The sequence below is a fragment of the Chenopodium album genome, chromosome 16, assembly GCF_948465745.1.
Source record: "Chenopodium album chromosome 16, dcCheAlbu1.1, whole genome shotgun sequence".
NCBI classification, from domain to species: domain Eukaryota; kingdom Viridiplantae; phylum Streptophyta; class Magnoliopsida; order Caryophyllales; family Amaranthaceae; genus Chenopodium; species Chenopodium album.
The window spans coordinates 16,480,697-16,506,209 of record NC_137849.1 but is presented as its reverse complement, the minus strand read 5'-3'; the positions used below and the strand labels follow the sequence as shown (position 1 = coordinate 16,506,209).

General features: G+C 38.1%; 3 protein-coding genes across 5 annotated transcripts; 2 read left to right on the top strand and 1 right to left on the bottom strand.

Moving 5' to 3' along the window:
• The first annotated feature begins 1,642 nt into the window (after nucleotides 1-1,642).
• Nucleotides 1,643-10,799, top strand: LOC145583938 (uncharacterized). The gene is made up of 8 exons (XM_081640885.1): nucleotides 1,643-1,886; nucleotides 6,141-6,385; nucleotides 6,476-6,803; nucleotides 6,891-7,812; nucleotides 7,988-8,282; nucleotides 8,581-9,273; nucleotides 9,517-9,735; nucleotides 9,828-10,799. Exons 1-8 carry the CDS (start codon nucleotides 1,643-1,645, stop codon nucleotides 10,797-10,799), a joined length of 3,918 nt encoding a protein of 1,305 aa, XP_081497011.1.
• On the top strand, nucleotides 5,002-16,085 carry LOC145586272 (dihydroceramide fatty acyl 2-hydroxylase FAH1-like). Of its 3 annotated transcripts, none has more exons than XM_081643054.1 (8): nucleotides 5,002-5,101; nucleotides 12,142-12,251; nucleotides 12,351-12,427; nucleotides 12,876-12,968; nucleotides 13,123-13,319; nucleotides 13,457-13,562; nucleotides 15,249-15,395; nucleotides 15,643-16,085. In XM_081643054.1, exons 3-8 carry the CDS (start codon nucleotides 12,377-12,379, stop codon nucleotides 15,760-15,762), a joined length of 714 nt encoding a protein of 237 aa, XP_081499180.1. In that variant the 5' UTR covers nucleotides 5,002-5,101; nucleotides 12,142-12,251; nucleotides 12,351-12,376; the 3' UTR covers nucleotides 15,763-16,085. The 3 variants fall into 3 exon arrangements, with proteins under 3 accessions (XP_081499180.1, XP_081499181.1, XP_081499179.1); XM_081643055.1 differs by having other exon boundaries at nucleotides 12,142-12,270; XM_081643053.1 differs by lacking the exon at nucleotides 12,142-12,251 and having other exon boundaries at nucleotides 5,006-5,101.
• Nucleotides 16,086-17,410: 1,325 nt separating this feature from the next.
• LOC145583937 (uncharacterized) lies at nucleotides 17,411-18,259 on the bottom strand. The gene is made up of 2 exons (XM_081640884.1): nucleotides 17,950-18,259; nucleotides 17,411-17,832 (listed from the first exon to the last, which is right to left on the bottom strand). Exons 1-2 carry the CDS (start codon nucleotides 18,257-18,259, stop codon nucleotides 17,411-17,413), a joined length of 732 nt encoding a protein of 243 aa, XP_081497010.1.
• Between the last annotated feature and the right edge of the window lie 7,254 nt (nucleotides 18,260-25,513).

The window sequence follows — 25,513 nt, the reverse complement described above, 5'->3', positions numbered from 1 at the left end:
GGGCGCGAGAAGAAGTTTGAAAAATCGTAGAAATTCGCCCGACCGGGCGAAGCTCTGCCTGACCGGGCGCGAGAGTTGATTAGTACAGACCATTTTGTTCGCCCGAACGGCGCGCAAGAAGTGGAATTTTTTTAAAAGGTTGGCGCGAAAGCGGCAAAAATCACACATTCAGATCGCCCGACCGGGCGCGACCTACCGTCCCTCTTTTCTTCTTCTTCTTCTTTCTTTCCTCCGTATTTCTCTTTCCTCCATTCTTTCTCTTTCCTCCATTCTTTCTCTTTCTAAACCTTAAAAACCTCTACCTTCTCTCTAAGATCTCCTCTCCAATTCTCACCCAAATCTAAACATATTTACTTATTCCTTCTCCTCTCTCCATCCTCTACATTTCTACACCAATTTCATTCAATTTCAAACAAACTTTTTCTAAACCGATATTAAAAAATGGCGTCAAAGAGGTCAAGAACACAAGGGGCGTGGTTCAAGCTCAAGCCAAGGTTATGAACCGGATTTGCAACTCCCTCAGTGGCCGAGCATCCGAATCACAACGGAAACCCAACGAGAACGACTCATCAAGCTCTATGAGCGCGAGGTAATCCCTTCTCGGTGGTTACACCGCCCTACTCTTAAGTCTTTGGGATTGTATGATCATGTTAAAAGATATATGAATGACATAGGAATGAGAAAATTCTTTGACATGCATTACCCTACTTTTCGTGAATTAACATGTGAATTTCTGTTCTCTTTGAATGTTGTTAATAGTAAAATGGTCCTAATTTATATTTTAGGTTAAACAATAGAAATATTAGTTTAACTTATATCGAATTTTGTAAATTGTTTGATTTGGAATCTAAACACCCTCACCATTGGCATGAACAGTATAAAATGGAAGATATTTATCGTGTTTTAACTGGTTTGCCAGCCCCAAACTCCCAACATGCTAGTGCCCGACCTATTCACCATCTCATCCCAAAAATCTAGCAAAGATTTTTTGGCGCTTGTTTTTTAGGTAGGTATAAGCCCCATAACGTACAAACCAATGAACTAGCAATCATAGGACACTATGTGTTTGGGTACAGTAAATTGAACATAGGTAGATATATTATCCACCACTTGAGTAGACATGCCACCGCTAGTACTACCACTAGGACCCCTATCCAATTAAGAGGCCTTATTACTAGAATAACGATTAAGAAAGTCGGGTTCATTGAGGCTAGGCCTCAAGGTTTCACTAAGTGTGGGGGGGGGGGACACCTATATGACCACTAGGTACCTTGAGAGTTTGGATTGGGTAGAGTTGGATAGCCAACGAATCCCTCATTGGTGTGTTAGGGCAGGAACGGAGCCTCCTTTGCGTGTCTTTCCCCTCCCTAACCCCGAGTTGACCACCTTTCCCCATGGGCAAGAGTCTTATACCTATGATGTCTTAGTTGCCTATGTCCAGGGACGAGCACCACTACCACCACCACCCCATATGCCTACACCACCCCCTAGGCAAGATCCCGAGAACGTTTGGGATTTACAAAGTATAGGACAGGCTATAGGCTGTATTGAGGGGTCTTATGGGGAGCTTAGGCAGATGGTTGGTTCTATAGACCAACGGTTTGGGTACATTGAGAGAAAATAGGGTAGAGCTTTAAACCCCATGTTTGATTACTATGCTCGTCGGGGTGCTATTTTCGACGATGCTCTCTACCCTAACTGGCTTCATGCACCACCTCAGGGATACGTCGATCCCACCTCCCATGGCATTTACACAGACTATTCGGCCTTTCATGGATATGGCCAAGACATTCCTTTTAGGGGGCCTCCGGGGGGGACTTATAACCCTAACTATTTTGGTGGTAGTTCTTCTGGCGGTGCAGGTGGTAGCGGCGGCGGATTTGGTGGTATTTCTTGTGATTATAGTGCTTGACCAGTTGATTTGGTAAGGAATGTGTTTTAGTTCCTGGTATGTCAATGAATTTGAGTATTGGTTTGAAACTTTGAGTAATGTTTGTATGACTCAGTATTATGCACATTGAGGAGGACGAAGGCATTTGTTCTTTCAGGTGGCCTTCAGATGAATTTAGATACGTTTGTTCCCTTCTTTCTGCCCATGTTGTTGCCTTAACTATTTGTTGTTTATTAGCTACATTACAAGGCGATTTTGCCCCATTGGTTACTAAGCTTAGCTTGGGGGAGCTATTAGTGAGTGAGGTGAGGGAGTTTGTAGTGTGCTTATTGTTTGCACAATGGGTGTGGGTGTTGAGAAGTTGTTTTGTTCTTGATTGTGTTTTGTTTTTGATGGTTTTGAAATTTGAATGTTTTGAAAAAAGCATGATAGAGAAAATAAAAAGAAGTTCAAAAAAGTAAAAGAAAAAAAAAGAGCAAAAAGAGAAAAAAAATTGTTGAATGTTCAAATGTTCTAAGAGAAGGTTGATCTAAAGAAAAAAATGAGTTTCAACGAAAAAATAATCAAGTTTGAAAGTTAAAGTTTGTTTATTCACTCAAGTTCTTCATTGTTATATTTTTATGAGTGAAATTATAAGTGTTGGGAATTATTATTATGATTGGAGTTGTGTTTGGTGAATTTTTGGTGGAGTTGTGTAGGTTGGAGTTGTTTGGTCAATATTTATTTTTGACCTTGGGTTTTATTAGGATTTGGCTCCCTTAAGCATGGCTTTACTCTCACATTTTCCAAATTTATCCTACCTCTTACCCTAGCCTTACATTACAAGCTTTAAAGACCTTCCGACCTTTGTGCATAAAGTTGTGTGAATGTGAAATTAGTTGTTTATCAATGCACAAAATGATTTGACATATTTCAAGTCGACTATTAGGTTGAGTGTATGTCTTTTTAAACACACGAGAGTGTGAGTTGGGAGGGCATTGTTCACATATAAAGGGGTTGGGATGGAGAGCGATCGAGTACATCTTTTACTCGCCACAAAAATGAGAGTTGAGTGTGTGAGCACTGGTCTTGAATTCTATATGCTCTTGTGGTTTGCTCTACTTGACAATTGTTAGGGAGGATGAGTGAATGGATGGATGAGATTGGTTGATGTTAAAGCATGTTTGTTAGATTTGCCTTGAAGTTGTTCTTGATTTTGGTTATTTGGGGTGAGGCATGTTTTATTTATTCATTGATGAGCTCTTTGCTTAGGGACAAGCAAAGGATTAGCTTGGGGGAGTTTGATATGTCTATTTTGTATAGTGATTTACCCCGTTCCTTTGTCATAATTAGTAGTGTTTTTGGCTCTTTAGAGCCACTTTTTATTACTAATTTGTGTTTTCGTAGTTTTGGTTGAGTTTTGTAAGAAACTGCACACTTGGAGCACTTTCCCGGGATTAATTGGAGCAACTACGAGCGTTGGAAAAGCACGACCATCTTCCGTAGCCCGAGGCCGGTTAGAGCCATCAAACCGGTGATTAAGGGCTCGACTTTGAAGATACCAAGGCATTGGACTAAGTGATTAAAGCCCCAAGGAGGAAATTAGTGTTTGGGCTAAGTTGTTAGCCCAAAACGAGAGTCCAAGATGCCCAAGCTAGCCTGCCCGATCGGGTGAGCCCTCGCCTAAGGCGCGACCGATCGGGTAGGGCGGAAGAATAAGAACGCTGATTGGTGCCCTGTCTTGCGCCCGACCGGGCGCGAGAGATGCTTTGAGAATCAAAAAGGCGGGCCTGGCCGGGCGAAGCTCCGCTCGACCGGGCGCGTGTTTTGAAGATTAATTCCGGTGATTTTTACTTAGATTTTAATTAGGATTTTAATGTTTTATATAAATACGTTTTAGTTGTTTTTGATACAATTACCTCTCTTTCATTAGTTTAATCTTCTCTTAAGCTTAAACTTCTCTCTTGGTTTTCTCTCTCTACAACTTTGTTCCTTAATTCAATTCATTATTTGCGTTAACTTTGGTAACGATTTCTTCTCTATTATTTTCAGTAATTGAATTTCTTTAATTCATCATGTCTTGTTTATTTGCTTTGATTAATTTAGATTTAATTATGTGTGAGTAGTTTTCTTTCTAGGGTTTGTGGGGATCCATAAATAATATGAAGGGGTAATTTATTATTGTTGATTGTCAATGCTTGATTAATTTCCTAATGATTGATTTAATGCTATGCAATTAGATTAGGCATGGTTTAATTGTATGAGTTTTGCAATATTGATTCGAGATTCGACAGATGAGCATTGATGTTTAGGCTTAGTTTCAATAGGCTGGTTAATTTATAAATGGTTATGTCAAGATTCGAAAGATGCGATTTAATACTGGTAGATTAATTCTGTGATTGTAATACGTAGGGAAAGCTCTTTATGATCTGATTAATTAATGCATTGATGATTGATTATTGTGTTTTACCCTGGAATATTATTTATTGGTGAACCTATACCCTAGGCTTTTATTTATTGATTTCTCCCTACTTTTTATTCCCCTTAGTTTAATTCATCATAAAAATAAATTGGTTACTCAATAGTTTAGATTATATTAATTAATTAAAAATATAAAGACTTGTTTCCTTGTAGATTCGACCCTACTTCCCTATCTACTTTAGTTAGAGGATTTAGGTAATTCTTTTGATTAGGAGATACGACTTTATCCTGTCAATGATTCTCCTCCTTTGTTCACAATTTAATTTTACATCGTATTAGTTTATTTTCAATTCTCGAAACTAGACTTTTCCGACTTGATTAGTGAAAAGCTTGATGGGATGGATGACGATCATGAAGTAAGGTCGACGATCATGCTCCATTGTAACGGGTCTGTTTCCTATACTCCGTTAGAATTTTTTATATACACCCGGGTGTGCCGTACACCCAACTAACCTAAAGTTAGTTTTTGCTCTTCATTTGATAATAAAATGAAAAACAATCATCAAATGAGAACAAATGCTCATACGTGTACGGTATCTGGGTGTATATAACAACCTCTCTCCGTAATAATGATTTATGCTGAAATTACCGATTTACCCCCACATGCAACTAAGTGGACGCCAGCCACTTGTGTTTTAGCCAACCTCGACCTATCTGTCCTTCTCTCTCTCTCTCTCTCATTTTCCCTTTGAAGCGCACCCCACGATCTCCATTGATATCTCTATCTTCCACATTGAAGCAGCTTCCAAGGTAAGATGTTGTTTCTCTTTTTAATCATTCATATCAATTATATACCATCAAAATTGGATATTGTTTTTTTAATTATCAATTTGGATTATTGTAACGTTGGTTTTCGTTACTAAACGAACGATGATTTGATAATTAAATCAAGTTTTCCTAAATGCTGGGATGAAACGTATGATATTGGAGCTTAGATTATGTTTGGTAATTTGAGCCGTTATATGATGACAGAAGGGAAAGTCAAAAGTATTTTCAATCATTTTCTTGGTAGCTTTTTTATGGGATTTGATTTGATGTGGCCCCTAATTGATGGAATATGTATTTGATCATGTAATTAGTTTATAATTTTCTTTAATCTTGTTTGGTTGCATTGTATTTAAATAATGTGATGGATACTTTTTGCTTAGTAATGTTGATAATGTTGGTTGCTCTTCTGAAAATAAATTTAAGTTAACTCAAAATGACTTTAAATGTAGCACATGTTCGTGTTCTTACTGCTAAGCTTGAATGGGTCTTGGATTGGGGAAACTTATGTGTGTCTGGAACAACTTGTTTGGGTGTCTGCTGAAGTGTGTAGTTGAGGGATTTACCATTCTTGGAATATCAAATTTGGGTACAATTGGGTTTTGTTATAGACATATGGTTCTCATAACAGGGCTCCAGTGTGCAATTTGGGTAACATTGCTTAGGATATTGTATGCGGCTTTTCTGTGTGAAAAAGCTGTTCCCGCAACTAAAAACTCCAGCCTGTCCTGGCGCTTGAGTGATGCAAGTGTGAGCCAATTGGAGGGCAATATAGTCACCGTTCCATTGATATTAGCTGAAATTAAGCTACAGGCTGGAAATGCTGAAATTAATACAATTCCTTCCTTCTCTCTCTTATTACTTTCTCTCTCTATTCTGTTATCATCATTCTCATATTTTTTATCACTCTCGAAGTTTCCCTTCTTTCTGGATTACTTCTGAGCTAATCAATCTGCTACTCATCCATTAAATTGGATTGGAGTAGGGTACTGTTACATTGTTGTGAGCAACTTTCTGTCACTAGATTTCTGCCGTATCATTTGGTATCAAAGCCTCCCAGGTTCTTGGAACAGAATGCCTCCGAAGAAGAACACTGAGGTGAGCCATGATGATGCTGAGTCTGTCACACCTGCTGATCTACAGCAGTTGGAGGTAAACCTTAAATCTATCCTTGATGAACAGAAGAGAACCATGGTTGAAAATTATAACAATAATAGCTTAAATATTAGCCGGAATACCAAATCTATATCTGAGTTGCATGATTTAATGGTAGGCTTATCTGTGCAAGTCACCAAATTAGTCTCTGATGTTAGCTCACCTATAAAATCACCTGTCAAGTCACTTGACAATTCTTGACAGTTGGATAATGGGAGTACTGATCAAGGTAACTCAACTTATCAGTATTCTACGAGACTCACCAAGATCGAATTCCCTAAGTTTAATGGTGATGATTTGAAATCATGGTTGTATAAGTGTAATCAGTTTTTTGAATTAGATAGTATTGTTGATGCTAAGAAAATTAAGTTAGCAGCAATTCATCAAGAGGGTAGAGCACTTCTCTGGCACCAGAATTATGTGAAGAATAATCCACCTCCCAGTTGGGAACAATATGTAAAAGATATAACCAGTAGATTTGGTGAACTCTATGATGATCCAATGTCAGATCTGAAGGCACTCAAACAAACTGGTAACATTTAGGAATACCATGATGCCTTTGATGCTTTGGCAATTAGGCTGAATCTATCTCAGGAATATTTGTTGAGTTGTTATCTAGGAGGTTTGGAGGAAGAGATACAGTTATGTGTGAGGATGTTTGCACCAACAGCCATTCAGCAAGCACACTGCCTAGCTAAATTGCAGGAAGCAGCCCAGAAAACCAAGAAGAACAGGACAATACCAAAACCACTACCCCCTTCACTACCTACCCCCAAATACATTACTAATAGCCCAAACACTAACCCTTCCCGGAAAGGAACTACCCCAAACACCTTTAAACCCTCAGACACTTACAACCCTAATAAGAGAACTCTCACTCTTGCTGAGATGAATGATAAGAGAGCTAAGGGCTTATATTTTTGGTGTGATGAGAAGTTTAAGCTGGGACACTTGTGTAAAGGTAGGAAACCAAGGTTATACCATATTGAGATGGAGGATATAGAGGAGGAAGGGAGTGAGGAGGAGACAAAAGAACCAGCAGGAGATGATGCTGCTTGTGCTCAGATCTCTATGCAAGCTCTAGATGGTTATTGCAGTTTCAATACCATGAGAATTATGGGTCAACATGGTAAGAAACCACTTTACATACTGCTTGATTCAGGCAGTATACATAACTTTATTGACACCCTAACAGCTTTGAAAATGAACTATAAGGTGGATAAAGTAGCAGCAATGTGGGTAAAGGTAGCTGATGGTGGTCAGTTTAAATGTGATACTATGATCAAAGGGTTTGAATGGAGGATGCAGGGATATACCTTTAAAGCTGATATGCTGTTACTTCCCCTAAGTGGAAGTGATGTTGTTTTGGGAATTCAATGGTTCTCAACTTTAGGCCCAATTCTAATTCTGTGGGATTTTAAGAACTTAACCATGGAGTTCAAGCTGGACAACAGTTACGTGAAACTCAGGGGTGCAACAAAGAAAAAGGTGAAAGGAATTGTTGATAAGCTGCTACAAAATGGAGGAGAGCTATCCATGCCGTAGATCATCAATCCCACCATGGATAGGAGGAAGAACAGGTGGAACACTCACCAGAAAGGCTAGCTATTCTGATGTGTTTGTAGCTCTTACAAACTTACCCCCTGTGAGAGAGAACTTTGACCACAGAATTCCATTAAAAGAGGGTATTACTGCTATAAACATCATACCCTACAGATATCCTGCTACTCAGAAGAAGACTGTAATAGAAGAACTGGTGCAAGGATTAGCAGACCAAGGAGTGATTAGGGACAGTAATAGCCCTTTTGCTACTCCTGTGGTTTTAGTGAAGAAGAAGGATGGAGGGTGGAGAATGTGTGTTGATTACAGAGCTTTGAATAAGGCTACTGTAAAAGACAAATTTCCCATACCCATTATTGAAGAGCTCTTGGATGAGTTACATGGCACTTCTTTTTTCTCAAAGATAGACTTGAAATCTAGTTATCACCAAATCAGGATGCATCCAGAAGATGTGCATAAAACTGCCTTTAAGACCCATTTTTGGCATTTTGAGTACCTTGGGCTGTCCAATGCTCCATCAACTTTCATCATGTGTTCAGAAAGCACTTGAGGAAGTTCATTTTGGTCTTCTTTGATGACATTTTAGTCTACAGCTCTTCTTGGGAGGAACACTTACAACACCTGCAAGAAGTTCTTTCTATAATGAGACATCACTCATTGAGAGCAAATCTCAAGAAATGCACTTTTGGTGCTAGGAAGATAAACTATTTGTGTCATATAATCACTTCTGATGGAGTTTCTACAAGAAGATTCAAGCTATTTTGAATTGGCCACAACCTCAGAACCTCAAGCAAATCAGGGGATTCTTAGGTTTAACTGGCTATCATAGAAGATTTGTCGGCAAAATCTGTAAACCTTTGACAAATTTGCTTAAGAAGGATTCCTTTGCTTGGAATCAGGAAGCAGATGTTGCTTTTGGCAGATTAAAGGCTGTTATGACATCACCTCCAGTATTAGCTCTACCTGACTTCCAAGTGCCTTTCACTATTGGAATTGATGCATCTGGTATAGGGTTGGGAGCTCTTCTGATGCAGAAAGGGCATCCCATTGCTTTTATTAGCAAGGCTCTCTCTGAAAGAAATCTGCATCTATCAGCCTATGAAAGGGAATTGCTAGCTATTGTCTATGCAGGGAAGAAATGGCAGCATTATCTTGTGCTCTTACCTTTTGTGATCAAGTTAGATCAACAAAGTTTGAAGCACCTCTTAGATCACAAGATAGTCACCCCTTTTCAGCAAAAGTGGTTATCCAAGTTAGCTGGCATGGACTATGTGATTGAATACAAGCAGGGAAGTGAAAATAAAGTAGCAGATGCCCTCTCTAGGATATCTCATTCTCAAGTGATGACTATGATTGCTACTACAATCAATTCTTCACTCTTCGAAGAAATTCAAAAAAGTTGGCAGGATGACCCTAACCTACAGAAGATCATTTCTGATCTGGTAGCTAATCCAGATTCTCACAAGCATTATAAATGGCAAAATAATCAGTTAACAAGAAAGGGCAGGCTGGTGGTGGGATTTATACCTGAACTGAGGAATAAAATCCTACTTTGGTTGCATAATTCTCCTCTAGGAGGGCATTCTGGAATTGAAGCTACACTAAGAAGGGTGTAGAGCTTATTCTACTGGTGAGGGTTGAAGAAGAGTGTGACAGCATATATCAGGTAGTGTTATGTGTGTCAGAGGTGTAAATATGACCCCAGTGCTTACCTTGGCTTACTGCAACCTTTACCCATACCTGACAGGGAGGAGGTCACCATGGACTTCATTGAAGGTTTACCCAAATCACTCGGCAAAGAAGTGATTCTGGTGGTGATAGATAGACCGAGCAAATATGCTCATTTCATAGCTTTGTCTCACCCTTACTCAGCTTTGAAAGTGGCTGAAGCTTACTTAGACAATGTCTATAAATTACATGGATTCCCAAAATCCATTATCTCTGATAGAGACCCAGTTTTTCTCAGTTCCTTCTGGCAGAATTGCTGCACTTACAGGGTATACAGCAGAAATTGTCTACCTCTTACCATCCTCAAACTGAGGGACAATCAGAGGTTTTGAACAGGTGGTTGGAGACATACTTGAGATGCATGTGTACTGATACACCTCAAGAATGGGCTAGGTGGCTGCCATCAGCTGAATTTTGGTACAATACATCCTATCACTCTGCTGTTCGGAACACTCCTTATGAGATTTTGTATGGTCAAACCCCCCCTATTCATGTTCCTTATTTAAAAGGGATGAGCAGGATTGATAGTGTAGACAGAAGTTTGCAGCAGAGGGAGGAGGCTTTAGCCATGATTAAAGAGCATCTGCTGAAAGCTCAGCACAGGATGAAGGAACAGGCTGATAAACATAGAAGTGAGAGGTCATTTGCTATGGGTGATTGGGTGTATTTGAAGTTGCAACCCTATAGACAACAGTCTGCAGTCCACAGGGGAAATCAGAAGTTGGCTCCTCATCAGATTATCAAGAAGGTGGGAAAGGTGGCTTACACCCTCCAACTTCCTGCATCTTTAAAGATCCACCCTACTTTTCATGTATCTCAGCTCAAGAAGTATCATGGTCCTGTTCCCCCACCTAATGGTTCTTCTGGAATCATTAATGATGATTCTGAAAATCTAAGGTTTCCAATTGCCATGATGAACAAACATTCTGTGAAGAGGGGAAATCATGCTATTGTCCAGTGGTTGATTCATTGGTCTAATGCTAGTCCAGAGGATGCTAGCTGGGAAGATGCTGAGGTTATTGAAGCCCAGTTCCCTGACTTTAATCCTTGGGGTCAAGGATTTTCTCAAGGGGAAGGCATTGATGCAAGTGTGAGCCAATTGGAGGGCAATATAGTCACTGTTCCATTGATATTAGCTGAAATTAAGCTACAGGCTGGAAATGCTGAAATTAATACAACTCCTTCCTTCTCTCTCTTATTACTTTCTCTCTCTATTTTGTTATCATCATTCTCATATTGATTATCACTCTTGAAGTTTCCCTTCTTTCTGGATTACTTCTGAGCTAATCAATCTGCTACTCATCCATTAAATTGGATTGGAGCAGGGTACTGTTACATTGTTCTGAGCAAATTTCTGTCACTAGATTTCTGCTGTATCATTGAGTCTCCTTATATTCTGTCTTTCAGTATTTTTCTGGATAGTTAAGGTAACTAGAGCAAAACAGGCTTTTCGAATTTATAGGTAAGACTTAAGAGTCTAATATATATATATATATATGGAAATGGGTGAAGGGCTTTTGGTCTTGGCTTGGGTCTCCCTTTATTTCCCATCTTAAATTGTCTTTATGAGAAAAGTACATTCGACTGGTGGTGATTACTCTATGTCCATTATTAATTAGTTAAATGTGCTATATACTCTTGCTATCAAATATTTTTTACATTTTGGCTGTCTCTATAATGAGATTTTCCCCCAGTATGCATGTTCAAGATATGTTTCGTGCCTTGTTTTGACTATAATACCTTATTATATGAGACTTTCTGCAGTTTTTAAGTCCATGGTGCTACCTGAAGTTTGTCTGTACTGCATGTTGTAGCCTCGGGCTTGAATGAAATGAATCATTTTCTTGGTAACTTTTTTGTGGGATTTAATATGATGTGGCCCCTAATTGATGGATAATTTTCTTCAATCTTCTTCGATTACATTGTATTTAAATAATGTGGGCGGGAAGAAATTGAACTCGTTTAATGGATTAAAGTTTCGGCAGTGGTACCGTTATTGATCTTCTCTACATCATTTAACAAAGAACTTTTATGGGTAGGAAATTATTAAAATATTCAAGTAATAAAAAGTGGTTAAAAAAGTTTGTCAAAACTTCAAGGTCAAGATTTGGTTGTAGAGTTGATTATTTCAAATAGGTAACATTTATGGTGTCTTTGTACTATATATTACATAGTATAGTAGTCTATCTCAAGTTTGTTCATTTAAGGCTGAAAAGGATTGATTTGATCATGAAATTGATTTCAACATTGTTTGACTTCAGTGATTTCTTATAACTTTTAGTGTAATTGACTATTGTTATGGAATTGATTTCAACATATTAGTTGCTAATATGGCATATATTATGCTGTCATACAATCTGTAATGCTTGCAGATTTTGCCAATGATTAAATTTAGTTTGAGGGTTTGTTGGACTTATTTGTGCCTTTGTTACAAAATCATTAAGATTTGTATAGCTATTATCTAATATTTTTGGTCATTAATACTGATTGTTTAATAATTAATCAATTGTAAGAAAATGATGGGTTTATAAAAAGCTTAGAAGATGAGAAATGATTTAGCAGGCTTGGCATTCTTTCTGCAGACTAGTGAATTCTGCTGCAAAGGCTGCGTGGACACAGAATTTCTCCCTCTACTTGTGGCCTCTCTATTGGCTATAAAAGGATTTAAAAGTTATACTGGTTCAAAAGAAGTGTAAATTATAAAATTGAATGTAACATTTTAATTTATACTGCAATTTATCTTCAGGACTAGAGTTTCTATTGCTCAATTAGTTTATGTCTTATTATGTAGGTATAAGATAGACAAAAAACGCCAGGATGGTTGCCCAGGGATTCACGGTGGATTTAAATAAACCACTTGTTTTTCAGGTATGGCATCTTTGGGCTCTTGGTTTTCTTTTCATGTAAAAGTTTAACTGTGCTTTGAGATTGTTGCTTTTATTCCTTTTACTCCATTTTTATAAGTTATTCCTATTTATTTTTTATTTATTTTTATTGTTATTTTTTGTTTTTGCACATTTTTCAGAGCACATATTAAACTGCGTAACTATCTATGAACATAACCTTAAATAATATTTAAAAAAAGTTGATATATTGAAACTACCCACTGAGATTTTTTCTTTTTTTATTTGTCGAAATTTATCAGATTCCATTTGCATTTTAATCTACAAAAGTTCCAAATGAGAATATAAAGAAACGGAGAAATTCAAACTTTAATCTTAATAGAAATTGTAATTGAGAAATGCGAACTTTATTATGTTACTTGCTTGAATTTAAACTCAAAAGCTCTATTGTGTTGCATTACAATTTTTTGTAGGTTGGTCACCTTGGCGAATCTTATGAAGAATGGGTACACCAGCCTATTGTTAGTAAGGAAGGTCCTCGTTTCTTTGAAAGTGATTTTTGGGAGGTATTCTTCTATAGTTTCTGAGAAATATTTTGTCTGCTTTCTTTTAACTTCACCCTTGAATGCATATTTAGGCAGCAGTTGATTAAGGTACGTCTCTATTCTATCTAGACACTTAAATGCATTCAGGTTCCTGACATGTATTTTCTTTATACAGTTTCTAACCCTCACTGTGTGGTGGGCTATTCCAACTATCTGGCTTCCAGTTGTGTGTTGGTGCATCTCCATGTCTATACGGATGGGTCACACTCTTCCTGAGATAGGGCTGATGGTGATTTTTGGTATTTTTGTGTGGACATTTATTGAATACACTTTACATCGTTTCCTCTTCCACATCAAAACAAAGAGCTATTGGTTAGTTCTGTCTCCTATCCCTTAACTTTTAACTTCTATTTGATAAAAATGACGGAATTGTACATCTGTTTGGTTGCTCTTTTATCGTCTCATATGATTTATTAATGTATGTTTGTACTAATGTATAATCTTTACAGGGGTAACACTATACATTATCTTATTCACGGCTGTCATCACAAGCACCCTATGGATGGCCTGCGTCTTGTTTTCCCTCCTGCTGCAACAGCGGTCCTATGTTTTCCGGTTAGTTGTTTTGTTAATTATGTTTAAGGAAAGGTTATATTGACACTCAAATTGGTTTGACTCAATATTACTACAAATTATATAAGCTGCCATTTTGAAACAATCTGTTGTACTTTCAGCATACACGAAATTTATTTTGTTGTTTTGATGATGGATTATTATTAACGCCTGATTGCTGAGGCTTTGTTCTCCTCGCCTTATTCTTATTATTCTAAAAAAAGGCATATCAGATTGTACCAAACCAGACCAACTCTTCTATTTTCAGATCGCTTGTTGTTGTGAATCTTTAATTTCGCACGTGTAAAAAATATGTAAATAGAGATATGAAAAAATACACATTAAGACAAAGATTCTGCTTGATGTTTTTTCTAATACATTAAATGTACAACTAAGGTCAAAGTTAGTCAGATTAGAAAATCTGAAAAATCACGCGCAGGCTGTTCAAAGCAGTTCAGCACCTGACTCTAGAATTCACACCAAGACACCTTATAGGTCATTAGAACAAAGCCCTAAATGTGTGCAAGTAAAGCTTGATAGCAATGTTAGGTATTTGTTTTGGGAGGACTCCAATTCTATTTTTGATAATAATTCTTTGTTGCCTTATTTTTCCTATTCACTTCATGACTAAGTTTATTAACATGGCTGGGATGTGGACTGTAATTTCTATAAATCTTATATCTCATGGATAAGTCATCAATCATGAAATATCAGTTCATTATTTGGCTCTTTTGTCTAAAGCTGCTTTCAGATTTTGGGTGGAATATTTCATATGTTTCTGGAACTTAATATGATCCGCTCTAGTTTGATGCCTTACAAAGTCTCAGGATAGTTGGGTACTTTAGCTACCACTGTCTATAGCAGGAAGCGTTGTATTTCATACTACATTCCCATCCTATTTTGATAGTGATAATTACTGTTGATACACAAATTTAGGGAGAATAGCGTGGGTAGAGTGGGTCATATGTAAGAAATTTTAGGAAAAAATTATTGTAGGCGAGGTTTGTGTAAGATAAGTGTCAGAAGTAGGGTTTGTAGAATAAAGTAAAAAAATGTTGCTAGTAGGTTAGTTGGGAAATAATTTCACCAAATAGGTGTAAGTAGAAGTGTAGCGAACAAAAATGGAACTTATGTTGACACAAGGCGCAACCACTTTATATAGAAGGAAAACAATTATATTTCTTGAATGTAAAGTAGTCTAGTCTAAATGTCTAATCTTACAAAGACAAATTGTGATTGAGCAACAATTGTATAGTGGAGGAATCTGCTAGAAGCTAGGTGAAACATTTTACCATGTTACATACTCTTTAAACCTAAATTAACAGGAGGTTGAGAGCGAGCACAAAGAAGTGATACCTTGCAAAGAGCTACAATTGTACCAAGCTGTAATTTATGAATCAAACAGACGAGGTCGGGGGAGGTGGAGGGGAATAATATGTGAATTGGCTTGAAGCTAGGTGGAATATATACATTTCACCACATAGAACTGAGAAATATTTTCAACACAGGATAATTTGAACTTTAACTAATGAATTGAATTCAATTAAACCTTGTGCTCAATGGTTTATTTTAATAATCTTTCTGCTTTTTTCTCTCTGATATGACCATTTTATAATGATGTAGATTTGATTGGTGTACGGATTTAGGACTAGTGCTAATTTTGTCTCTGATTTTTGTTTCATTTTCCAGTTTTGGAATTTGGTCAGGATCTTCGCAACACCATCCACTACCCCCGCCCTTTTTGGAGGTGGCTTATTGGGATATGTGATGTATGATGTCACTCACTACTATCTACATCACGGGCAGCCATCTAATGACGTACCAAAGCATCTAAAGGTATGCTTACAGCTTACTTCTATCCTTATCCTCGATCACTGGATTATATGGCCAAGTCAATTTATATCAGATTTCATTTAATGGGTTACTTGTCATATTGGAAATGTTTCAAGGATCCTTGGAAAAGTTGGGATCATGTTTATTTCATGAATACGTGTAATGGACTAACCTGTTCTATAAGTCTGTTGTAAGATTGTGCTTGGCTTGAATCTATTACAATATGTGATGGTTTTGTTTGCTATTTCAGAGATATCACTTGAATCATCACTTCCGCATTCAAGACAAGGGCTTTGGCATAACTTCGTCAATGTGGGATAAAGTATTTGGAACACTGCCGCTTCAAAAAACAACTCAAGAATGTAAATAAACATGATCAGTCGTATCATTGTTCTTCCATCTTCTTCACGCTGAATCTAGTTTGCCTAGGAAAAAAGTTTTGATGTCTTGTGCTCATGTTTGTATAAACGACGAAGGACTGACGTATTATCATTATTTATTTATTGAAAAGAAAAAAAAAATAATAACAAATTATGTTCTATTACGCTACGTACTCTCTAATATTTTGGTGGTAGAATCTCCTAGTTGGGATGCTGAATGATTGTATTTAGGAGAAAGTGTAAATCAAATTAGCGAGTAGTTTGTATTATAAATGTCTTTTGATTTTGATTGGAGAAAAATTTGCTTTGCTCATTTTCAGGTAATTAGTCACTACAAAATTAATTTTTAGAACTTTCTATTGCTGGTTTTTCAGGAAATTAATTTTTTGAATTAGTCACACCAAAACTCCATTTTAATTTTCTGAATTAGTCACACTAGAACTCCATTGTCAACCTTTACTTCTTCCCTTTTTCTCCTAACACTTTTCCCTTCGCTATTTAATTCCAACCCATCACCCAAACCCAACAGAACCATCTTGGCCATCCCGCCCAAACCCCAATAAAAGTTAAACCCAATAAAAGTTAAAAGTTACTCCAAATTAACTTAAAGTTATCCTAAAACTATTTGATGTATGCTAATATTATGGTAAAGTGAGTGTACACAAAACTTTTTGTACAAAATGATAGAGAATTTGTTAAGAAGAAAGATATATTCCTACCTTAGAAAAAGTAGGAGTTGTGAACAATGCCCTTCAAATTGTTTATTTACCTTCTTACTTCTATAGTAAATTTGTAATTATTCTTACACCTTTTATTGTTCTTATGAACAGTGCACGGATTTAAATGCCCTTTAAATGGTTTATTTACCTTCTTACCCCATAATAAATTTATAATTATTCTCACACCTTTTTCATGCCAGCACGTATGCATTTCCTCATCCTCATCATTCCGTTTTGAGCTTTCTCTTTCCTCTCCATGTGTATTGGTGTGTTCACCATCCTTGAGCTTTGTCTCTCCCCTCCATCTCTGTACACCATTCTTGCTTCGTTAAAGAAGTACAAGTTACCTTTGAGCACTTTTTAATTTTCCCTCTCTTCATATTTACTCACCATCTCCAATGAAGTACTAACCTAAAATTTCAAATAAAGAACAGTACAAATCAAATTGGGGCCAAGAAAAGTTGATACCAATCAATTATAAGAAATAAGAAGAAATGACAACAAAGGAGCTTCTCGTGGTCCATGGGCTAGTAACGAGAACGCTAAGGAAGGGGCTTGGAAAACACAGGCGTGGAAGATGGCACTCGGAGTTTATGGGAGGTGGGTCACCAACGCCTCCGGCAACTCTTTGTCTCTCCTCTTTGTACAGTGTAAAAATACAATGTTTGTACTCCTACATTAACAAAGTAATAGTTTGATTCGAATATATTGAAAATGTAAAATCTGGGCAATTGTTATTTCTGAATTGTAAAAATTAGGGGTAAATTCAAGTTGATCTCTGAGATAAATGTGTGAATATATTTCCACTCACAACCTAATCATTTTCTTTTATTTTTTAAATAATAAAAGTAAAATAGCAAAGTGGCACAAAAATCAATGCATAAAGTTTTTTTTTTCAACGGGAAACAGAGTTATTTTATCAAGTAATAATGGATCTTAAATCAACTCTTATAATGTCAGAAATACTACTTGGAACCTCCTCCATCCAAACACGAAGCTCATCATAGCTACTACACAATTTTTCTAAGCTATGAGCTACCCTATTACCCTTTCGTTTTACAAAGGAAAAGGAACAAAAAAGACACAAATGGGACAACATACGAATATCTTTGACAATCATTCCAAAAGCATTCGATGAGGTAACACCCTTAGCCAAGTGATTGTGTGGTTTCAAGCAGTCTGTTTCCAAACAAAGTCTTCTAAAGCCAGACTCAATCGTCACATTTAGGGCGTGTCTCATGGCTATAGCTTCAGCAACATCTGGTTCAAAGGATCCTTCCATCTTCATGCATGTGGAGACCACTACATCACCTTCAGCATCACGCATAACACCTTCAAGTCCTACACAGAGAGGGGGGGGGGGGGGGAGCATGGTAGCATCTGAATTCACTTTTATCACCCCACTCGAAGGTGGCTTCTAGGTGGATTCAAGCGATGGAGCATGTTGGCTGGTATTACTGATCTTATTCGCTTGCTCATATTCGCCAATTAGACCAACAACTTTGTGTATAACAAAAGTCACTTCCATTTTCTTCTTATCAAAGATCCACTTGTTCCTGCGCAACCACACACTACACAATACACTCCAAAATAGATTCCACCAGCTTGAGTCTTTATAAAGAACACGAGCAGAAACACACCACTCTCTAAAACTCTCACCTGCAAACCTTCCCACATTAATGCGCAGGGGAGACAAATACCAGATTCTCTTTGCTTCTTCGCACTTCATCAGCATATGCAGCACACTCTCAGCTTCAGTTCCACACATAGGACATATAAGATAAATATAATCTCCATACCTCTTTTCACAATATTTTCTCTAGAAGACACAATATCTCTAATCGCTCTCCACGCAAACATTTTTATTTTTTAAGGAATCTCAGCGTTCCAAATGATCTTCAAGTCAAAAGAGCAGCCCCTATTCGAAGTTGTAGCAGTATCCCTTAATTGCTCCATTGTAATCAGATTGTGGGCACTCCTTACAGAGAAATGACCATCTTTTGTATAATGCCACGTCCATGAGTTTTTGCAATAAAAAAGAGGTATAGCTATATTGCGAATTGCACAGATCTCAGTGTGAGAGAACAGACCATTGAGCAAACTAACATCCCACTTTCTATCATCCTAGAGTTGGCAGACATAGAGTGGTTGCTGATCCATATTCCCTCGACTCGAAGCAACACCAAAACCAGTAAGCTCTGGGACTGATGAGTGACATTTATGTCACTCCTAGGATAGTGTTTATGCCTTGTTTTAGCTTGTCTTAGGGTGTTTTGTAGTTTTTTTGTTCAAATAATGCGTACAAACATGTCTCGATGTAATTTTAATGAAATCGCGTATATTGTTGTATGCTTGCCTTCATTGCGTGTTTGCACCGTTCCCTTTACCTTATTGCTTCCCTTGGTGTTTGTGCTTAGGTATTTGAAGTCTTGGATTTCAAAGAAGAAGCCAAGGAATCATGAGAGAAGAATCGAAGAAAGCAAGGTGCAAGGGCGCGAATAATGTGCGGGCGCGCAGCCCTGTGAGAACCCGCGCAAAATTGGCGAAATTGCAGAATCGAGGCAGAATGTTTTGCGTGGCCTGTGCGCGACATGTGCGCAGGCGCACACCAACACCGCGCGGGCGCGCAGCTACGGTGCGCGGGCGCGCAGCCAGCAGCACGGGCGCACACACCAAAGCACAAGCCGCACAACCCACAAATGCGCGAGCGCGTAGCTACTTTGCGCGGGCGCGCAGGCTGCTGCGAGGGAGCGCAGGCCGCTGCGAGGGCGCACAGACCGCTGCAAGGGCGCACGCGCGGGCGCACAGCTACCATGCGCGGGCGCACAGCGGGTCCTGTTCTGCGTTTTTGCGCGATTCTTTATATATTGCGGGGCTTGTTTTGTAAAAAAGAACTTGATTCCTTTAGATCTTTTTTTTCCTAGTTTTAGGAGAGCTTCTCTCTCTAGATTTAGCTTAGGGTTAGGGTAGTTTAGAGAGAGAAAGTGAGGGTTTCACCATTGTTGAGCTTGGATTTTGAAGAAGAAATTGATCATCTTTTCTATTGATTTACATCTTCAATCAATGAGAATCTCTTACTATCTCTCCTCTATTTTTATTGCTTTGATTTTTATTATTGTTTTAGTTGTTGGTATTGCTTGTTAATCATGTTGATTCTTGGTATTTGTTGATTAATCTTGTTATTATCATGATTAGTGAGTAATTTCCCCATTAAGGGGATGGTTGTGGTGTAGTTGGATCTTGAGAATGTTCAAGGGTTTGGAATTGATTTATTGTGATTAAAGTCTTTATATGCTTGATGTTCTTCAATCTACTTGCAAAATGCATGTTGTTAGTTGATTGGGAGTGAATCTTTGCTAACATGAAACGGAAGTTGACTTAGTTAAGGTTCATTATTATCGATTGTTATTTAATAGTACCTCCTAGTATATGGTTCTAATGTGGAAACATAGGGGCTATGTTAGGAGAAGCCAATAGACCCCGGAAGGCGGCTAGATTGGAACCTTTATTTCGATATTTGAGCATGTTTAGTTCAAAATTAATTCAATTTCTATGCCTTTGTTTATGTTCAAGTGAATGCTATACCTAACCCATTTCCCTTAATGTTTTATTTCTTGTTTTAGCATATTTAGACTTTAGTTTATTTATCTCCTATTCCGGATTAGCTTAATTGTCGATAACATTTGGTGGTGTTTATCCGTTGTCTGTGGTTCGACCCCTATGCTTGCCTTATACTCGTATTAGGTTTGTTTAGGTTGTATAAATTGTATTTGATCTAGGGATAGACAATTGACGACGCGTTTATTCCCTCATCAAATTGGCGCCGTTGCCGGGGAACGACATCCATTACCGTTGTGTTATCTTGTTGAGACTAGTCCATTGTATATATTTTTCCTTTGATTTAATTTTGTTCTCTTTGTTTTGTTTTTGTTGTTGAAAAATGGCACGTTTTTCTTTTCCTCAATATGATAGTGAGCCTTTTTATGTCTATTTCCATAGACTTGTAGAGTTTTTAAACTATAATGGTTGTAATCCTTGTGAAGCTTGTGAGATTTGTTATTGTGGCATGAATGAACAAACGAGATATGAAGTTGAAAGTAGGTTTAATGGTGAATTTCAAGCATTAACGGTTCATAGTGCTTGGAGCTTTTTTGTACGGTTCGCTAAGGATGTACGCAATAGGGCATGTAATGTTGCTAATTTTGATTCTCAATGTGATAATAGTTTTATTGGTGGCATGAATCCCTATGATTTGTCTTGTGATCCTATATGTGAACCTAGTACAAGTGATTTCAACTCTTTTTCTCGTATTGTTGATAATGAATCTCATTTGCTTGATTATGCCCCCTTTCCCCAATATGATGATGCTCATGTATATAATGTGAATGATCCTCCCTCCTCATCTTCTTGTTCTTACATAGCTCCAAATGATTTCCCTTATGCTTCTAATGAATCCTTTTATGAGGGCAATTCTATGGAAAATTTGAAGGAAGAGAAGATAATGAAGATAATGGATGATGGAGAGGTATAACGAGATGAGGGAAGTTGAGAATAGGGAGGTGGAAGCTAGAATGAAGATGCTTGAGAGCCAAATTCTCCAATTAGCCAACTCTCAAGAAAATGCCCTTCCTTCTTCTTCTCTTCCCCATATGAGTGAGGATCCCATTAGAGAGCATTCGAGTGATGGTGAAGGAGTAGAGAATGAAGAGAGTGTTGATTTTGAAAATCCTAATCCTCTTTCCCATCTTGATGAGTCTCAAGTGTATGTTTGTGACCCTTCAATCTACGAGTATATAGACTCTTTTGAGGTAATGTCCCACATATTTTTCGAGAGTCATATGAGGACTTATAGATTATTGGATGATTTCATCGAGAACGCTTCTTGGGACTTAGATGAGTTTGAGATGAATCTACCTCCATTCATGCACGATTTTGGGACCTTGGGTTTTGAGATAGTTGAAGGAAAAGTTGTCTATTGTGGTGAAAAGGAGGATAAGGTTGATTCCCTTGGAGTTTTTGAGCTTGAGGGAGGTGTAGATCGTGAGTGCCCTTCGTTTGAGGACTCTATGATTGATTTTCATGCCCTCATTGGCGATGTGAGGCCTTGTGGTGAGGGAGTAGTTACCCCTTTTCCCGTTTCTCATACCCCTTTTTCTCTAAGGTTTGACCACATCCTTCCTTACCATATTTCTCTCCCTTCCTATCTCAAAGAGCCTATTGGGGAGCCGCCCTCTATGGATGATTTTCATGTCCCTTCTTCCATCATTGTTGAGGATAAGAGGAATTTTTCCAACAAAAAAATTTGTGATGAGGATGTGCCTTTTTCCTTTTCTTTCCATTCTTCTTTTCCTTCTTCTACTTCTTACTTTCTTGAGTTTCCTTTCGATCCTTCTTCTTCTTTCTTTTGGCATCTCCCTCTTCACTTACGTGCAATGATTTTGTTGCACGTCCTTATTCCGTCATTTGCCTATTTACACCCCCATAAAATGTGTAGTAGTGCATTTGACAAGCTCTTGCGTGCATTGAATTATTATTTCCTAGAGCGGTCTCGCTTGGACGTTAAACAAGCCTTTGCGGGAAGTAACCCGTGTTTTATTGCTTTCATTTTCTTTTCTTTTTAGATTAGATTTTCTCTCATGGACGTGTTTGTGTTCCTTGCTAGGTACACAACTTGATATACTCTTGCGCATTGGTGATGATCAAGAATCAAGGAAATGTGCCTCAACTTACATATCATGTGGAATTCAAGCCTTATTTGTAGAGATTGTGGCTCATATGAGGTTATTTTGGGTTTTTGTGTGATTTTGCATTTATCCCATATCCGGTAATATCCTTCTTTTCCCTCTCTCTCTTACTTATTGTGACTTGAAGATCATGTGTTGGTAATGTTGGATTAATTTTTCCTTGTTTTCCCCTCCTTGGTTTCATCGTTTATGATTTGAGAGCTTGGTTTCATTCAAGCTTGGGGGAGGGTATTCTATCATGTTTGGTGGGATGTTGATTCATATATGTCATGCACTTGAGTTTATGCATTTCCATGTTTTTCATGCTTTTGGAAAATCCAAAAATATTTTTGTTTACTTCAAGGCAAGTTTAGCAAAATGTGTTTTGTTTGTACTTATTTTGGACATTATATCTTTTGGATTTGTTTACTCTTGAATGCCTTTCTTCCTAAGTGGTTAATGTGTGCACGGTTTGAGAGTGTCATTGGTTGACTCTAGGATATTACATGCTGAGGTAGCCGGGTTAAGAACTTTTAGGAATCCATGAAGCCCTAGTTCACGTGGTATGTGGTAAGATGGTGTTGCTCTCTATAGTGGATTTGGCACCCTTAGTTGGTATTTGCTTAGTTATAATCCCGTGTTAGGTAACATTGTTCTAGCCTTCATCACTTTGTTGTGTGGCACATTTGGATCCTTAGCTATGCATGTCTTGATCCTTGTTTTGACTTATAGCTCCCAAGATCGTGACCGAAGCACTCTAGGGGAGGAAAAGGGCACTTCTTTCTCATTTTTCTTTATCTTCTTTTTATTTTGTTACAAATTTGATTTTCTATTTTGCATAAACCTACTTGCTAACCAATTTGAGCCTTATGTTTCCCGCTCTTGTTTAAACCGCATTATAAACCTAGTGGCCTATGTTAACCAACCCTTATAGTTAGTGAAGCATTGGCATGTGAGGTTTGAGTTTTGAGAATGTTGATCATAAACAAGAAGCACTTTGAGATTTGGTTAAAGTTGAGCTTGTGATGAATGATGCAATTCATGAAAATCAAATGAAGTTTCAAGAAAAAGCCCTCCGTTTCAAGAAAAAGCCCTCCATAATTTGAAAAAGGCAAGGACAATGAATAAAGTAAATATATATATATATATATATATATATATATATAAATATATATATATATTTTAGTTGGTTTCATTTTCTTCCTTAGTTTAAGCATTGAGGACAATGCTTTGTTCAAGCTTCGGGGGAATATTGTGTGTTTGTGTTGAATAAGCTTGGGGGAATGGCATTAGTGGTATTTTTGCTTGATATTTAGTGAATTCTTGAGTTATTTTTGAGTGTCGGCCGCACTTTTTGCTTCACTTAGGAAATTTCACCAAATTTCAAATTTTTACCCCGCCTTAACCCTTAGCCTTACGTTACAACCAATAAAAAGACCCTTAGACTCTAGTGGGTTAGGTCAAAAGAACGGTGGAGGGAGATAGACTTCAAACCTATGGAAAGAGTATGCATAGTTGAGACGTCGGGATTACCTTCTCAAATTTCTCATTTCTTTATATTTTTCCGGTTCCTTCGTGGAATCTTGAGAAGCTAGCTTAAGGGTTGATTTGAAGCTAGTGGAGAGAACGTGGCCTGATTGGTTGGGGCTAGGGTGGATTGAGTCCTAAGTAGTTCTCTATGCTTAGCATGTGTTATGTTTCAATCAACCATTGACATCTTGGAACGTGCATACATTTGTCCATTTAGAAAGGTTTGCAATCATTAGTACTTGTCCTCATCTCTTGTCCATATATGAGCTTGTGTTTTGCTTTTTCTCTTCGTGTTTCTTTTCCTTTTCCTTTTGTTGCCTTGCCTTGGCTTTTGTCGAGAGTTGTGGGGTAAGCTCTTAGGAAACCCTCACGAGACCTCACTCGTCCTCATAGGCGACTTTGGGGTTTTAAGGGCTTGTTGTAGCTAAAAACAACCGTGATTCCTACGACAGTGAGTTAGTGTACATTCTTTCTCCTTGTTTCTATTTTGTTTCTTTTGCTTTCAATAATTTCCTCTTGTTCTCTTTTGCTCTAGCTTTGCTCGAGGACGAGCAAAGGTTTAGCTTGGGGGAATTTGATGAGTGACATTTATGTCACTCCTAGGATAGTGTTTATGCCTTGTTTTAGCTTGTCTTAGGGTGTTTTGTAGTTTTTTTGTTCAAATAATGCGTACATACATGTCTCGATGTGATTTTAATGAAATCGCGTATATTGTTGTATGCTTGCCTTCATTGCGTGTTTGCACCGTTCCCTATACCTTATTGATTCCCTTGGTGTTTGTGCTTAGGTATTTGAAGTCTTGGATTGCAAAGAAGAAGCCAAGTAATCATGAGAGAAGAATCGAAGAAAGCAAGGTGCAAGGGCGCGAATAATGTGCGGGCGCGCAGCCCTGTGAGAACCCGCGCAAAATTGGCGAAATTGCAGAATCGAGGCAGAAAGTTTTGCGCGACATGTGCGCGGGCGCACACCAACACCGCGCGGGCGCGCAGCTACGGTGCGCGGGCGCGCAGCCAGCAGCACGGGCGCATACACCAAAGCACAAGCCGCGCAACCCACAAATGCGCGGGCGCGTAGCTACTTTGCGCGGGCGCGCAGGCTGCTGCGAGGGAGCGCAGGCCGCTGTGAGGGCGCATAGACCGCTGCGAGGGCGCACGCGCGGGCGCACAGCTACCATGCGCGGGCGCACAGATCCTTGCGCGGGCGCACAGCGGGTCCTGTTCTGCGTTTTTGCGCGATTCTTTATATATTGCGGGGCTTGTTTTGTAAAAAAGAACTTGATTCCTTTAGATCTTTTTTTTCCTAGTTTTAGGAGAGCTTCTCTCTCTAGATTTAGCTTAGGGTTAGGGTAGTTTAGAGAGAGAAAGTGAGGGTTTCACCATTGTTGAGCTTGGATTTTGAAGAAGAAATTGATCATCTAATCTATTGATTTACATCTTCAATCAATGAGAATCTCTAACTCTCTCTCCTCTATTTTTATTGCTTTGATTTTTATTATTGTTTTAGTTGTTGGTATTGCTTGTTAATCATGTTGATTCTTGGTTATTTGTTGATTAATCTTGTTATTATCATGATTAGTGAGTAATTTCCCCATTAAGGGGATGGTTGTGGTGTAGTTGGATCTTGAGAATGTTCAAGGGTTTGGAATTGATTTATTGTGATTAAAGTCTTTATATGCTTGATGTTCTTCAATCTACTTGCAAAATGCATGTTGTTAGTTGATTGGGAGTGAATCTTTGCTAACATGAAACGGAAGTTGACTTAGTTAAGGT